Source organism: Parambassis ranga, chromosome 22, assembly GCF_900634625.1.
Source record: "Parambassis ranga chromosome 22, fParRan2.1, whole genome shotgun sequence".
In the NCBI taxonomy this organism is placed as follows: domain Eukaryota; kingdom Metazoa; phylum Chordata; class Actinopteri; family Ambassidae; genus Parambassis; species Parambassis ranga.
Genome location: NC_041042.1, coordinates 3441813 through 3457669, shown reverse-complemented (window position 1 = coordinate 3457669; position 15857 = coordinate 3441813). Strand labels below are relative to the sequence as shown.

Below are 15857 nucleotides of genomic sequence, written 5' to 3'. Positions count from 1 at the left end.
ACAAGTAAACCTGCATTCTGATCTGAGTGTTCTATTGGGATCAGATCCTGCAGGAATAGTGGAGCTAGTCCATTTAAGGCCTTAGGTGAATTTTAAAGTCTATTCTGAATTTTCCCGGCACTTTGCTCAAGCAATAAATCATACCTGCAAACAGCTCATCTAAGAACATACATATTTCAATTTAACTGTCCTCTAAAGCTGCTCTGCAAGAGTTAAATTAATTGACATATGGCAACCTGACATGTGTACAGCTTAAGGGATGTAATGGTGTTGATAAACCACTAATTAACCAATAATAATCCAACTCTGAGTTGCCACTTCAGGGGTTACTTGAGGTCAGATCCATCTGGGACCTACGTGCTCACCAGCTACCACAATGCCCCTGCTTGACACCACAGCCAACAATGCCCTCTGGCTGTGTTTCACTGCTGCAGCTTGCCAAACCCCTGGTCTGAAATGTGCCATAATGACACACAACACCACAGTCAGGTGGTGTGCCCACAGAGTCACTGAAGCACAAATAAGATGTTGATAACCAGTCTACAACCAACAGCCACAGAAGGCCTTTGGTCACTGGACCTACATGGGATAAGATTGCACGGCTGGTATCAAGTCATTCTGTGGTTCATCCTAGACGACATTGTCATAGGTGTCAGTTTAAGGGCTTGGTTGCTTGCTCATGCATATTCATAAGTGTTATATAAATATGCACCTATATTAATAATCCCACACAGGTGTATGCATCATCTCTCACAAGAGCCTCTAATGTAAAAGAAACTAGAGTTTTGTAGCATATTTTTATCTTTATCCATGCCGTCATCCTGGTTTGGCAGCTGATGTACAGTGTGTTTAAAGCCGAGCACGATGACAGCAGCCATCAGAGAGCAAGGTTAGTATTTTAGACTACAGGGGCAAGCGGTAACTTTGCACGATTGGTGACATGGTTACCGGCTATCCTGGAGGAAGTAGGACATCTCCTCAACCCCTCTTAGCTGGTATTGAATCATGTAATTAACAGCAGAATCCCTCAACAGAGTGGCCAGGTCGATGTCACAGAGACTTGCACACACTTCCAGCTGCAGGCAAAAGCATGTATCTGTTACAGTTCTTGGTAAAGCAAAAGAAACAGTTGCATAAGGCCAAAAAAGGCATGTTTTTGTTTGATGCACATTTATTTAACATTTAAATATTTGTTTATATATGTGAACAAAGCCGGTACATTTTCTTAAAACAAGGGTTAAAACATAAGGCGTTTTCCTTCAATCTGTTAACAATGACGACATGTTTCCTTATTATTCCCTCTAAGCAAAATCTATTTCTTTTGTTGTGAAGAGCGATACCTTCACATAATGAGGATGCCACATGCAACACTGACTGGGCCACGTGAATAATTCAGAGCCTTGTTTCATCGGATACCAGCAACTTTAGACTTTGACGTATGGTTTACAGACCAGCTGTATGTGTAATTGATGAGATGATGAGTTGTACTTCAACATTCAATAGAAGTTGTGTAAGCATGCCTCTGCTGTGAAGCATTAGATTTTTGTTTCAGACACACAGTTTTCCTTATTTGATCAAGTAAATAGCCTTATTCATGTTATTATCAATCATGTGACTAAAAAAAAATTAGGTCAATTTTTATATTGTTAGGAACAAATTTGAAACTTAAGGCATTACAAACAGGATTTGACACCATTTGGTGACTCTGCAACAAAAGACAGAGTGTCTGCCCCAAGACCCAGTTTGGAGCAGCACCTAATTAATGATTTAAAAGGAGCGTTCTTCCAATTTGGCTGGGCTGACATTTTGTTTACTTCCACGAAATTCTATCACTTGTAACAAGACAATATATTGATTACCTGATGTGAATACATTTTTATGTTTTTCCAGGAGATGTTTTGTTTTGATGCATCTCTGACTTCATCCACAATAATGTCCAAAAGCCATTGAAACGCTGCATCTAGACCTTTGTATGTGTTTACTATTATGCACCATTTGGAGCTCCATAGTGCAGAATCAACACTACAGTTGTTAATGTGAAAACCTGAATGTGTGTTTCTGGTGTATAGCACCATTTGTTTTTGCATAATTTGCTTTGCACACATATCTCTTGGAGGCTGTGGATTGGCAGGTGTCTGCTCACGGTGACGTCCCTCAGCAGTCCCTAGTTATAGTTGCCGGTCTCGGGTTCAACACTCATGCACTATTCATTGGTGTATCACATCACTCCTCCCCAACTTCAGACTTGGACAAACCTAACTCTTTTCTGTGCAACTTTACTTCTTAGTGCAGCGTAAATGTCTAAAATGTTTATCTAGTCTTCCTCTGATTCTCAGGGGGGAAAAAGAGAGACATTCAGGAGGTGATTTCCAGACAGAAGCCTCTTAAAAAGGACACAAGAGAATCATTTTTTTCCCTTGCATGGTGAGTATAATCAGATTATTTAAAATCCTTAGCAACACAGAGATCAGATGCAACAAGTAAACTTTAGCATTTAGGCCTCAATGTCATGCACTTTAATTGAAAGACTTTCTTTGAGAAGGGAGACTTTGATGACTTTTATTTGTTCTGCTAATTTTTTTTTTAGATACTTCAGATATATTGGCAGCTGTACACATACATTTCTGAGAATTTTCTTTCCTTTACAACACTTGAACTCATAAAAGTCTTTAATTTTTTTAATCTATTGGTTTTGACTAAGTTCCATGTCTAACATCTTCACAATATATGGAGCATAATTTTCATTTGTGTAACAAAATTAAAATGTCATCTGCAAAACATGCTCTTAATGAACAAGCTGTATTAATAATAACTGTTACTGTGCACACATGGTGAAGCCACTGTTCAGATGAAATACTGCAGATTAATTATTTTAAGTGTATTATTTTCACAGTGCATGTGAAATGTATCCCCTTTAATTGATGTATTAAGGTCAGCTGATTTGAATAATTGAAAGGCCTCTTTAAAGGCTTAAAACCAGGGTGTGGTGGCACACCGACACCCCTTTTAAAATAATAGCATGCATGCTGCACTGCATGTGCTGTCATGACACTAATATTTATGTTTTAGATTTAAATAAATGATTTCAGTGCTGTTAATTATTTAGGCATTTTCCAATTGGTTTCTTGAGAGCAGTTAGCTGTTGGCCTCATTCTGTCTGCAACAGGTTGGAGAAAGAAGGGTTTGTGTGTTAACTTCTTTAGTTGACAGTGCCAGTTGCTCTTTGAAAGTGTAAATAACTTCAAATTTCTTTCACAGAGCACGTCAAGAATTTGAACCATGAAGCGCAGTAAGCACCGTGGACACAAGGAGGACAGGAACGGAGGTATCAGCTTCTCTAGGAGGGATAGATGGGAGAAAATCCAGGCTGATGTTACACAACCCATCAAACGAATGTGCCAAATTACAAATGCAGCAGCTGCTGCCATATTTTATCCTTGTTGTTGCCCAGTAATTTACAGTGTCATAGCTTACTGGAACATCTATGTACCAATACAGCTACAGACTCAAATATATTGATCATTGCACCTGTTTTGTCCTCATTGTTTGTCTCTAATATGACCTCCAGATGAGCCGGCTATCTTGGAGACTGAAAACCTGGACCGCCAGGGCATGTTCATGAGAGGAGGCCAAGACCCTGACACTATCTCACTGGCCTCAGTCACAGCGGTCACCACCAATGTGTCCAATAAGAGGCAAGAACTCTTCAGTTGATGGCTGCCTTTGAAACACTTATAATTGTTGTGGCTCACGTGGATTTCACTCTGCAGGTCAAAGCCAGACATCAAGATGGAGCCCAGTTCAGGAAGACCAGTAGATTACCAAGTAAGGGTACCAAGTGATGTAACATTATTGTCTTTGTAATGGTGACAGTGTCAGACATATTTTATGATTTCATTTCAGGTGAGTGTGACAGTGATTGAAGCCAGACAGTTGGTGGGACTGAACATGGATCCCATGGTGTGTGTGGAGATTGGAGATGATAAGAAGTACACCTCGATGAAGGAATCCACCAACTGCCCATACTACAACGAAGTGAGTCAATATTCTGCAATGTCTCAACAAAAATACAACATTTGACTTTCAGTATCATCACAAACTCTTCCACTCTTCCAGTATTTTGTCTTCGACTTCCATGTGCCTCCAGATGTCATGTTTGACAAAATCCTAAAAGTATCTGTAAGTTATTTTGCTCCTAACGTTGCAACCTAAAGCTGATCGATAACAAGTATGTTATCTTGCAACATTTAATTGCCTTGAACCAATTGTTTAGGTTATCCACTCCAAAAACCTTCTGCGGAGTGGAACGCTGGTTGGAACGTTTAAAATGGATGTTGGCACAATTTACTCACAGCCTGGTAAGCAATCAATGGAACCAGATTTGTCAATCCGTTACATTTATTTCAATTATTGTGTCTTTATTGCGGTCCTGCAGAGCATCAGTTTTACCACAAATGGGCTCTGCTGTCTGACCCTGATGACATCACAGCCGGGGGCAAAGGCTACGTTAAATGCGACATTGCAGTCGTGGCTAAAGGGGACACCATAAAAACTCCACACAAAGCCAATGAGTCTGATGAGGATGACATAGAGGGGTAGATAAATCAATACATCTGTAGATAAATCTACTACTAATATTTAATACAGATAATTTTTTGTTTAAAAATAATACACTTGTGTTTTAGCAATCTTTTGATACCAGAGGGGGTCCCTGCAGAGCGGCAGTGGGCTCGTTATTACCTGAAGATCTACAGAGCTGAAGGACTCCCAAGAATGAACACCAGCATCATGGCCAACGTCAAAAAGGCCTTTATAGGAGAAAACAAAGACCTGGTCGATCCATATGTCCAAGTACAGTTTGCTGGGCAGAAGGTGAGACCCAACAGAGGGCAGAAATAATCATCGCTCTCTGCCAGGTCAAAATATTAATTGTCATGTGTGGTTTTAGGGGAAAACATCTGTTCAGAAGAGCTGCTATGAGCCGATATGGAACGAACAAATCGTTTTCACAGAAATGTTTCCTCCGCTGTGCAACCGCATGAAGATCCAGATACGTGACTCTGACAAAGTGAATGATGTTGCTATAGGAACACACTTCTTAGACCTGCAGAAGATCTCCAACGATGGGGACAAAGGTGATTTATGGTTTGAAGACATTAATCTTTTTGATTGTCTCATTGATCTGCAGATAATCTTATTAAATACATTTTATCCTTTATTCCCCAGGCTTCCTTCCAACACTGGGACCAGCCTGGGTCAACATGTACGGCTCCACTCGCACCTACACCCTAATGGACGAGTACCAGGAGCTGAATGAGGGCCTCGGGGAGGGGGTGTCCTTCAGGGCCCGTCTGCTCATCAGCCTGGGTGTGGAGATCCTGGACCCCTCCTCACCTGACATTACCTGCTCCACAGAGGTGCAGATGGAGGGGGTGCCCAACATCTCAGAGGTGGGTCCCTGTCCGGATGGGCAGCCATGTAGAGGAAGCCAATTGTTACTCCTGCTGACAGGTCATTGTGCTGCAGGCGATTGTGAATTATTAATAGTCCTAATTTAGCCCACCTGGTGCATTATTAATAGCCGTTTGCATTAATGTGGCTTCTTTTTGTTTGTAGACAATGTAAGTCACACTACAGCTTTAGCTGTGTGCAGTGGCATGATGGAAGGAGTGGTGGCTCATGTTGAGATACTTTCTGTTTATTTGCTTTAACAGACAGCTACTGGGAAGGTGGAGGAGTTTTTCCTCTTTGGGTCCTTCCTGGAAGCCACAATGATTGACAGAAAGATTGGTGATAAGCCCATCAACTTTGAAGTCACCATAGGTGTTCTACCTTATTCATATATATTAGACTTTCAGTAAATACAAGCACCTTTCATGATGGGAAAAATAACACTGTCGCCAATAACAGGTTACTATGGAAATGAGATTGATGGTGTCGGCAGACCAAAGACGAAGGGCAAGAAAGGGGATGCTGACGAAGCAGAAACTGAACTGATCCACAACTCCAGTGAGGAGGAGATGGATGACGACGGAGACCTGACTTCAGTGGCAACAACACCACCCATGAAACCTGTCATCACTGACCGGTCAGAGCAATAAAAGTGCAAACGCAACCTGCTTATCGTAAAGGTCTGAGGTATAATTCTCTTTTTAATCCACAGGTACTACTTCCATCTGCCATATTTTGAGAGGAAGCCGTGTATCTACATCAAGAGCTGGTGGCAGGATCAGAGGAGGAGACTGTACAATGCCAACATTATAGACAACATCGCAGAAAAACTGGCAAGTTTGTTGATTAATAAGTGAGTAACTGTACAAAGGACACTAAAGTAATTATTATGATGTTGCTTTTACAGGAGGATGGACTGAATGATGTGCAGGAGATCATCAAAACAGAGAAGGCCTACCCTGAGCGCAGGCTTAGAGGTGTCCTTGAGGAACTCAGCCAAGGATGCAGGTCAGTATTTACAAAGTTCACCTAAAACATTGAAAAAAATCACACTGACCATGCTCCAATACTTTTAGTCAGTTCCTTTCCTTGGCAAACAAGGATGAGAATCAGTCGGGCAGAACCAAACTCGACAGGGAGAGACTGAAGCTATGCATGGCAGAAGTGGTACATCCATTTTTTTTACTTACAAAATTATAAATATTGATCTACATTTTCCTGCTTAATGCTAACCTCCCCTCTGATTTTAGGAAAGCATCGGTCAGCAAGCAAAGACTATGAGGTCCCAGGTGAAGAAAAGCACAGTGAGAGATAAAATAAAACTGGCTCAGAACTTCCTCTCGAGGCTGCGCTTCCTGGCTGATGAAGTAGGATTTACAAAACCTGTTGATTCAAACAGCCTGCAGGTAACATTGTGGAGTTGATGTTTCAATGTGTTCTCTTATTGCAGCCTCAGCACAGCGTTCCAGATGTTTTCATTTGGATGATAAGCAATGGCAAGCGGATTGCTTATGCACGCGTCCCATCCAAAGACATCTTGTTCTCTAACACGGATGAAGAAAGGGGAAAGGACTGCGGCAAAGTCAAAACAATCTTCCTCAGGGTGAGAAAGCTTAATTCTCAAGGTTGTGAGAGTTACAAGTCCAGGCCAAAAAACACAGATATCGTGACATCGCTCTGTGATGTTTCCTCTTATAAAGATTCCTGGTAAGAAGGGTTTTGGACCTGCTGGCTGGACGGTACAGTCCAAGTTAGAGATCTACCTGTGGCTGGGTCTAACCAGGCAGCGCAAAGAGTACCTGAGTGGCCTGCCCAATGGGTTTGACGAAAATAAGCTGTGCAAAGGACCTGGCCTGCCATCCTCGCCTCCCATCAGCCTCACCTATATGAGTAAGACCAACATCCAGTTCCAATATTTCTTCTTGCATGTGCCACACACTTAATGTGACATCCACTGTTTGTCTATCTCTGCAGTGAAACAGATCTTCCAGCTGAGAGTCCATATGTACCAGGCCCGCAGCCTGTTTGCCGCTGACAGCACCGGTCTGTCTGATCCATTTGCAAGAGTCTTCTTCTCAACACAAAGTCAGGTCACAGAGGTGATTAAACACACAGTGAATATGATGCACTCTTTGGAAGTTTCAGGATCATGTTACATATTTTTGTTTTCTGCAGGTGCTGGCTGAGACTCTCTGCCCAACGTGGGACCAGCTGTTGGTTTTTGAGAATGTGGAGTTGTTTGGAGAGGCCACTGAGCTGAGAGATGATCCTCCGATTATCGTCATTGAACTCTATGATCAAGATACAGTGGTAAGGGAAATGGAGACGCCTCAGGGTTTCCATTTGTATACAGCTTGAATGTCTTATCATGCTCCTTCATCTTTATCAACCTAATAATTTAACAGTCTGGCTGTCATTCACTGGAAATGTAAGAGTAAACATGTTGCTTAAAGACCAGCATGTGATTACAACCTGAATGTTGTGTTTTAAAATAAGATGATTTATGTGCAACCTGACATATTTGCTGACTGACAATTTTATATTTGCTCCTGACAATAACACCGTTGTTTTGGATGACCCTTTTGGATAAGTAGAGTGTGGATTGGCTTGACGTACTGTAGCAGCACTGCAATGTGTGCAGAATAGATTGTTATGGAAAGGCATGCAAGAGGAATAAGACCATGTCCATGAAGATCAGACAGATCAACTTATCCCTGTTGCATTCCTTGAAAGTGAAATTTTGTGTTTTCTGGATGTGGCCAGCAGCGACTTTGGACTCTTCATAACCACTAACTGCAAGAAAGATTTATATTTATTTTAGAAGCAACAATCAATAATGTTTTGATATTATCTGTTTTGCAGTTCACTGGTTATTTCAGGAATCTTGCTTATGTTTATTTTTGTTTTCGGTCCTTTTTAATCTGGAAACATGTGCGTCTCGAGCCATGTTTCTCTCTGCATACAGGAATGCACCACAATCAGCCTTTTTTGGTGGTATATCAGACATGGTAGGTCACAGTTCTTTTCTATTCAAACCAGAATGTATGTCTCACTGTATGTCCCTGTGCTTTGCAGGGTAAAGCTGACTTCATGGGTCGAACCTTTGCTAAGCCTGTGGTCAAGATGGCTGACGAGCATTACGGTCCCCCGCGCTTCCCTCCGCAGCTGGAGTACTATCAGATCTACCGTGGAAACTGCACCGCTGGAGAAATGCTGGCAGCCTTTGAACTGCTGCAGGTTAGCTTGTCAGACCATTGACACCATCTGAGGTCATGTTCCAAGTTGTAATTCTTTGTATCTTTTGTTTAGATTGGCCCCAATGGAAAAGCTGACCTTCCTCCAATAGATGGTCCATCAGATATGGACCGTGGCCCAATCCTGCCTGTGCCACTGGGGATTAGACCGGTGCTCAGCAAGTACAGGATCGAGGTAAAGACTGTGACTAAAGGTGTAATGTGTAATATAACTGGCAGTAATAAGAATCTTTTTCTTTAGGTTTTGTTCTGGGGCTTGAGAGATCTGAAGAGGGTGAACCTCGCTCAGGTGGATCGACCTCGTGTGGACATTGAATGTGCTGGAAAGGGAGTCCAGTCCACCGTCATCCCCAACTACAGGAAAAACCCCAACTTCAGCACTCTTGTCAAGTGGTTTGAAGTGGTACTGTATTTCACTGTCTAAAGAACACCATGTACCTGTACTTATTCCTGTAATTGTTTAAAGAAACATACTCTGGATCTTTTTGTTTATCAGGATTTGCCTGAGAACGAGTTGCTTCACCCGCCGCTAAATATTCGAGTGGTGGACTGCAGAGCGTTCGGTCGATACACTTTGGTTGGCTCAAACGCTGTGACCACTCTGAGAAAGTTCATCTACAGGGGGGCGGACAAGCAGGCCAACAACTATTCCACCACAGGTACAGACTATGACCTGGATTTTATTGATAAAGAGCAGAATGTGTCAATGAATGACCTCTTTATCTTTCAGAGGAAATTATTGTTGTCAACATGGAACCTGAGCCTTCTTATAAGAAAATGGAGACTGTGGTCAAACTAGACTCTGTAAGTCTCCTAAGACCTGGAATGTAAAATCAACTGCCACTGAGACAATAATTACATGTTTTATGTCACATGATTTCACTTCTTAACAATCGGTTGTCCTGTCTTAGGGCTCTGACGCTGTAGTTAAAGTTGAGGTAAGCAGAGTGTTGTTGTCTCTGTGAATGTCTAACTAAGGCCCTGTTCACACTGGGGAAAAAAATGTTTGGCCGCATCCAGATCAATCCAGATGTGTTTTTTCCGAGTGTGAACACCTCCAATCCGGCTGAATCCAGTTTGATTTCAAGCCGACTAGATCCACCCACGAGAGGTGGATCTAGCAGGATTGGCTCAAATGTGGCTCAGGTGTGAACGCAAATGTGGCTAGCGAATCTGGCTAGCCACATTATTAGCCATATTACAAGGCGCCACCTAGTGGTTTGGAGAACAGCAAACACGCTGGATGAAGCCAGATTGAGTGCGGACACAAGTGTGTGCTAGCCAGATTTGAAAATAGGTCTGAACGCATCCAGCTTAAAGGCTGTCAGGGCTCAATCCTACTCTAGCTGGAATGACTTTCTCCAGTGTGAACGGGGCCTAAAGGATTTAATCTGAAATCCTTATACTGACAATTTCTTTTTAAAAAAGGATGATGACAAGGGAAATAAAAAGAAGAGGAAGAAGGGGGAAGACCCTGAAGAGGAGGAGCTGGATGAGAGCATGCTGGACTGGTGGTCCAAATATTTTGCCTCCATTGAAACTTTGACAGAGGTGAGAAACAGATGTCATCGTCCAAAACACTGAGAACCACTTTTATCATATTGAGTACTCCTGAGAAATAACCTCCTTCTCCTCCTCCTTTTTTCAGATACTCAAGGCTCAAGAGGCAGCTCTGTCAGACTCAGGAGACAGAGATGACATGGACATCACAGATGGTGGAGGTAAAACCAGATGTGGTGATTGATTATAGTCGCTTGTGTCTGCAAGAACTGTGATGTTTTAAAGCTACACTGTGGAACGTTTGTACATAAATTATCATCACAGTGCTGATTTAACCTATCAGCATCAGCCTCAATCTGCTTATTCGAGGTCGATGGTCACACAATAATTATGTTTTAGAGGAGCAGACCAGAAGCAGAAATAGGCTGTAGCAATAGAAGTCTGGTAGAAAACCTACAAAGCATCTAAAAAACATTACTCCAACAAAGAAAAAGACTCTCTGTGTTTAAAGATTTACAGTCTAAAAACAAAATGAATAGACTGCAAAGCCAAATTCTACATCATGGGTTTATATTCAGGCAATAAAATATGACAGTGTTCCAAAAATGTAATCTACCATGTCAACACTTCATAGTTCCACTCACTGCCAGAAGGGGGAGACAAACATTCCGCACTGTAGTTTTAAGTTTAACTTCAGATGATGATAAAAATCAGATGATAATACTTTTCTTTGATTATGCACATTTCTGCTACTTTTACTAGTACAATAGATCTCCAAGAACATTTTATCTATGCACGTCCATGTTGTGTTTTTATATAAGCTCACTAAACTCTGCTGTTTTCTTCTACAGTGCAATACTGAAGTTCATTGCGTTGGTAGCCGGAGAATTCCTCCATGTAGATGCAGACATGAATCTAAATTTCCACTTGTGGAAGACCTGCTTTTTCATTCCCATATGTGCATATTAGCAGTATGCTGGCCATGAAAGTTGTCAATAACAAGGCAGTAAATAAAAAACTATGGAAGACCGATTTTGATGACATAATAAGCATTAGTTTTAGTGACTAGACCTAAAGTGCATGGCTTTCCACAGCTGCCTGCCTGGAGGATCCTGTCACATCATCAAGTATCCCCACTGAACTGTATACTCAGCAGTATACAATTCAATGGCATGCTTGCTGTTTACAGTAAAAGCTGGTTTTGGCAACTTTCATGTGGAATTCATGTCTCGAGTGCTCTGCTCCCTCATTCCCACTCCCATCCCCTTTTCCCTCCACCCTCACTGCTAACCTGTACTCAGATATCAAACCTGATGAATCTCCTGTGAAAGGCACCAAGAAAGGGAGGGGAAAGAAGGAAAAGAAGAAGCCGGCTGCTGATCCACTGGAGAAGAAGAAGCCAAAGCTGGATGAGCTGAAGGTGAAAAGCAAACTCAGAGAGTTGTGCATGATTTGCAAAATATGATTTCTGTCTTTTAATTGTCTTTTGTGCTCTCAATCAAGGTGTATCCAAAGGAGCTGGAGAGTGAATTTGAAAACTTTGAGGACTGGCTGCATAGCTTTAACCTCTTCAGAGGGAAAGGTGGTGATGATGACGACCAGAACGTGACAGACGAGGACAGGATTGTTGGAAAATTCAAGGTTCGACACACAGAAACAAAAACTAACTAAACGTATTAAAAACTTTGGTGACATGTTCTCCAAGGTTTTTGAATTATCTCCATTTTTTGTCATTGCAGGGCTCATTGTGCATGTACAAAGTGTCAGATGACATGTCCAGAGAAATGAACTTCGACTCAACGATGGGAATGTTTCAGAACATTCCTCACAACGATCCCATCAACGTGCTTGTCCGCATTTATGTCATCAGAGTAAGCTGATCTGATTTCTCCTCTGTTACAGGGAGGTTCTTTGTGATTATCACAATGACAACACTGGGTTTTTTTGTTTTGTTTTTTTTTACAGGCAACTGACCTGCACCCAGCAGACATAAATGGGAAAGCTGACCCTTACATTGCAATCAGACTGGGAAAAACAGAGATCAAAGACAAAGAGAACTACATCTCAAAACAGCTGAACCCGTTGTTTGGCAAGTAAGTAAACCAGCTCCAAAACCAGCTTTTACTGGTTTATACATATTTTAGATAATATCTATATTTCTTATGTGATCAGATCTTTCGACATTGAGGCCACATTCCCGATGGACTCCACACTAACGGTGTCAATTTACGACTGGGACCTTGTGGGAACTGATGATCTGATCGGGGAAACCAAAATCGATCTTGAGAACCGTTTCTACAGTAAACACAGAGCAACATGTGGCATCACGTGCAACTACGCCATGTACGTTTTCAAAGACTAAAGTCCCTGTGGACACATAATAAACTACATTTTTATACTGTACAAATTACTTACTTTGCTGAATTTTCTGTAGCCATGGTTACAATGTCTGGCGGGACCCGTTGAAACCCACACAAATCCTGGCAAAGCTCTGCAAGGACGGGAAGCTGGATGGACCTCACTACGGCCCCGGGGGGAGAGTGAAGGTGGAGAACCGTGTCTTCATGGCACCAACTGAGCTAGAGGATGAAAACGGTATTTTAAAACTCTTTCCTGCTCCATTAACAAACTGTGAGTGTTGATTTGTAAATTCACAAATGTGTGTGGCGATGGTTGTCAGGTCTGAAGAAGCAGACAGATGAACACCTCGCGCTGACCGTGCTGAGGCACTGGGAGGAGATCCCAAGAGTCGGCTGTAAACTCATCCCAGAACACGTGGAGACCAGACCACTGCTCCACCCGGACAAAGCAGGAATTGAGCAAGTATGTCCGCGTACTACAGTGAACGGCAGTGTCGTTCAGATTGTTTTCTGTTGCTTTGTTGCACACTGTTTTCTTGGTTTTTAATTGTGTTTAGGGAAGAATTGAGATGTGGGTGGACATGTTCCCCAAGGACATGACTGCACCTGGTCCTGCACTTGACATTTCACCAAGAAAACCAAAGAAGTATGAGCAGCTTGCAGCATCAATCAGCAGATCATCACACAGATCGGTGTTTCATTATGAATCTGGCCCTTTGTGTGTAGGTTTGAGCTGAGGGTGATCATCTGGAACACAGATGAAGTCGTCCTGGAGGACGATGACATCTTCACTGGAGAGAAATCCAGTGACATATTTGTTCGAGGGTAAAGATGTCTCAATGTGTTTCTGCACACAGTTTAGAAACATAAAACAAAAAACAAAACAAAAATCACTTTTTGATTTTGTTGTTACAGCTGGTTGAAAGGGCAGCAGGAGGACAAACAGGACACTGACGTCCACTACCACTCCATCACCGGAGAGGGAAACTTCAACTGGCGCTTCGTGTATCCCTTCGACTACCTTATGGCTGAGGAGAAGATTGTTATCTCAAAAAAAGAGTCCATGTTTGCCTGGGATGAGACTGAGTACAAGATCCCTGCTCGACTCAATCTGCAAGTGTGGGACGCTGATCATTTCTCAGCAGATGACTTCCTGGGTATTTATCATTATTTACCTGGCATGAATCAGTGTTTTTTTTGTCATTTTCCACCTTGTCAGTACATGTTTGCTGTTTTTTTTTTTTATTATAGGTGCAATTGAGCTGGACCTCAACCGTTTCCCACGTGGTGCAAAGACTGCTAAGCAGTGCACCATAGAGATGGTGACAAATGAAGCAGAGATGCCCACAGTCTCCATCTTTAAACAGAAGAGGATCAAAGGCTGGTGGCCGTTTGTGGCCAGAAATGAAGAGGATGAGTTTGAGCTGACGGTGGGTAAAAAAAAAAATAGGCCTACAGCTGATTCTATGGCACAGTACTAATGGTTTGAAGTATCTATCTATCCTTTTCAGGGTAAAGTGGAAGCAGAGCTGCACCTTCTGACTGGAGAGGAAGCAGAGAAAAGCCCAGCTGGTGAAGGACGCAACGAACCAGAGCCGCTGGAGAAACCCAAGTATGAAAGAGGGGGTCCCCCCCAATACTGTTCCATGTTTTCTGAGTAACATGGTTCACTTTATTCTTTGGCTTCTTCATTTATCCATCCTACATACACACAGGTGCACATTTAAAACTTGAAAGTCCAGCTTGACTCAAAGTGACAAGTAAAAACAAAGTGGTTCAAATTAATACATAAAAGTATCATAAATTAATTACTAAATAAAATGATAAATCAGCCATTTAAAACAAAGGTTAAACAAACATAAAAAGCATAAATTTTGCATCAAAACAAAATCATATATTAAATGAGAAACAAATGTACTTCTGCCAAGCTCTGGACTTAAACCATAGGATCTTCTCACTGTCCAGGGTAAGTTCCTGTTCTTTATCTTTTATGCATTTCCACCCTGTCATGATTTTTATTTCTCTGTCTTGCTCTTGCTTTTATCATTGTTTCAGTAATGGCAGCATTTAAATATTTGACTTAGTAACACTAGTAAAAGTCTGTTTTACTCAACATGCACATTTCTGTCCTTCCAGCCGTCCAGACACCAGCCTACTGTGGTTCCTCACTCCCTTCAAAGCCATAAAACAGTTGGTCTGCAACCAGTACAAGTGGCTGACCATCAAGATTGTCACTGCTCTCCTGCTGCTGGCTATGCTGGCTCTTTTCCTCTACAACATGCCTGGTTACATGGTCAAGAAAATGCTGGGAGCTTAGACACTTCTGCAGAAGGTTCCAGCAGTTTCACTAACCAGACTTTAGACGCTCTCTCTTCCAAACGTTCTGTCTGCTCTTTTTTGTTCAATCATAACAATTTAAAGATTACAAAAAAATTAGAAAAAACAAGTACTGCAGAGGAGTAAAAATGCTCAGACACGCCTGTGTCAAGATGACAGAAAAACACTTGTGGTGCAAAGAAATTAGAGAAAACTACAGAAGCTCTGACAGAGATATGATCAGTGAAAATGTGACCAATGTAGCCAGACAGTTGATGAAGATGGGCAACAGGAAGTGTGACATCCGGGTTAATTCAGAATTGAAAACAAAAATAAAACTACAACCAACAGAAGCTTTAAAGCAACACTTATGGAGGATTTAGAGGAATTGCTCGCGGGGTCCCCCTACAGTCTGATGAACGCTATTGTCTAATACACCTGTCGTAAAACTTTTCTACACGCACATTTGTCAGTCTAGCGGCCAAGCTCTCCGGCAAAAACCCCTTCAAAGCTGGAGCTGTGTGCTAAACATGTCATCAGAGCTAACCTCAATTAGCTAACATGTTAGCTTCCTGTTAGCTAGCAATCAACTTTACTCACATGTTCCAGCAGTAACAGCGTCAGGTCACCATCACTCCTCGACTTTATATTAATCCTTGTTCCAGTTCTTGTTTATCGCGCTCCCTTTTTCTTTTATTCGTCTCCTCAGACGTGTCCTTTACTTTATTGACATCATTTTCAGTGAATGTTTATGTTCGCGCTCTGTCTGGACTCCAACAGACGCCGTACCTATAGGTTGTGCGCATGCTCAGTTTGTGTGATTTAAAGTATGGATTCATCACTCACTTTTAACACTTTATTAGCTTTATCTTAGCTTTATTCACAGCTTCAGCCACGACTTGTGACGTATGCCGTAAAGTAGTATTTTTGTAGTCTTTGTAGTTTCCTATTGCCAGATGGACTGTATCAAAGACGG

The 15857-nt window shown here is 41.9% G+C and overlaps 1 protein-coding gene across 1 annotated transcript; it reads left to right on the top strand.

Moving 5' to 3' along the window:
• Positions 1-3279: 3279 nt before the first annotated feature.
• Positions 3280-14882, top strand: LOC114427155 (otoferlin). The gene is made up of 41 exons (XM_028395003.1): positions 3280-3325; positions 3569-3695; positions 3771-3825; positions 3904-4035; positions 4117-4179; positions 4274-4358; positions 4436-4595; positions 4686-4872; positions 4949-5135; positions 5227-5450; positions 5715-5823; positions 5911-6088; positions 6164-6284; positions 6359-6459; positions 6528-6618; positions 6702-6818; positions 6902-7054; positions 7152-7341; positions 7426-7550; positions 7627-7761; positions 8527-8688; positions 8761-8880; positions 8947-9108; positions 9202-9364; positions 9436-9509; positions 9617-9652; positions 10134-10256; positions 10354-10420; positions 11537-11625; positions 11709-11846; positions 11945-12076; positions 12171-12298; positions 12378-12548; positions 12640-12800; positions 12886-13028; positions 13123-13211; positions 13292-13390; positions 13481-13722; positions 13817-13995; positions 14077-14177; positions 14702-14882. Exons 1-41 carry the CDS (start codon positions 3280-3282, stop codon positions 14880-14882), a joined length of 5346 nt encoding a protein of 1781 aa, XP_028250804.1.
• The last annotated feature ends 975 nt before the right edge of the window (positions 14883-15857 follow it).

Coding starts and splice junctions, on each gene's coding strand:
- LOC114427155 (XM_028395003.1), top strand. CDS start 3,280: ATGAAGCGCAGTAAGCACCGTGGACACAAGGAGGACAGGAACGGAG. Junction 12,549..12,639: donor ATCACGTGCAACTACGCCAT/GTACGTTTTCAA, acceptor AATTTTCTGTAG/CCATGGTTACAATGTCTGGC. Junction 13,029..13,122: donor ACAAAGCAGGAATTGAGCAA/GTATGTCCGCGT, acceptor AATTGTGTTTAG/GGAAGAATTGAGATGTGGGT.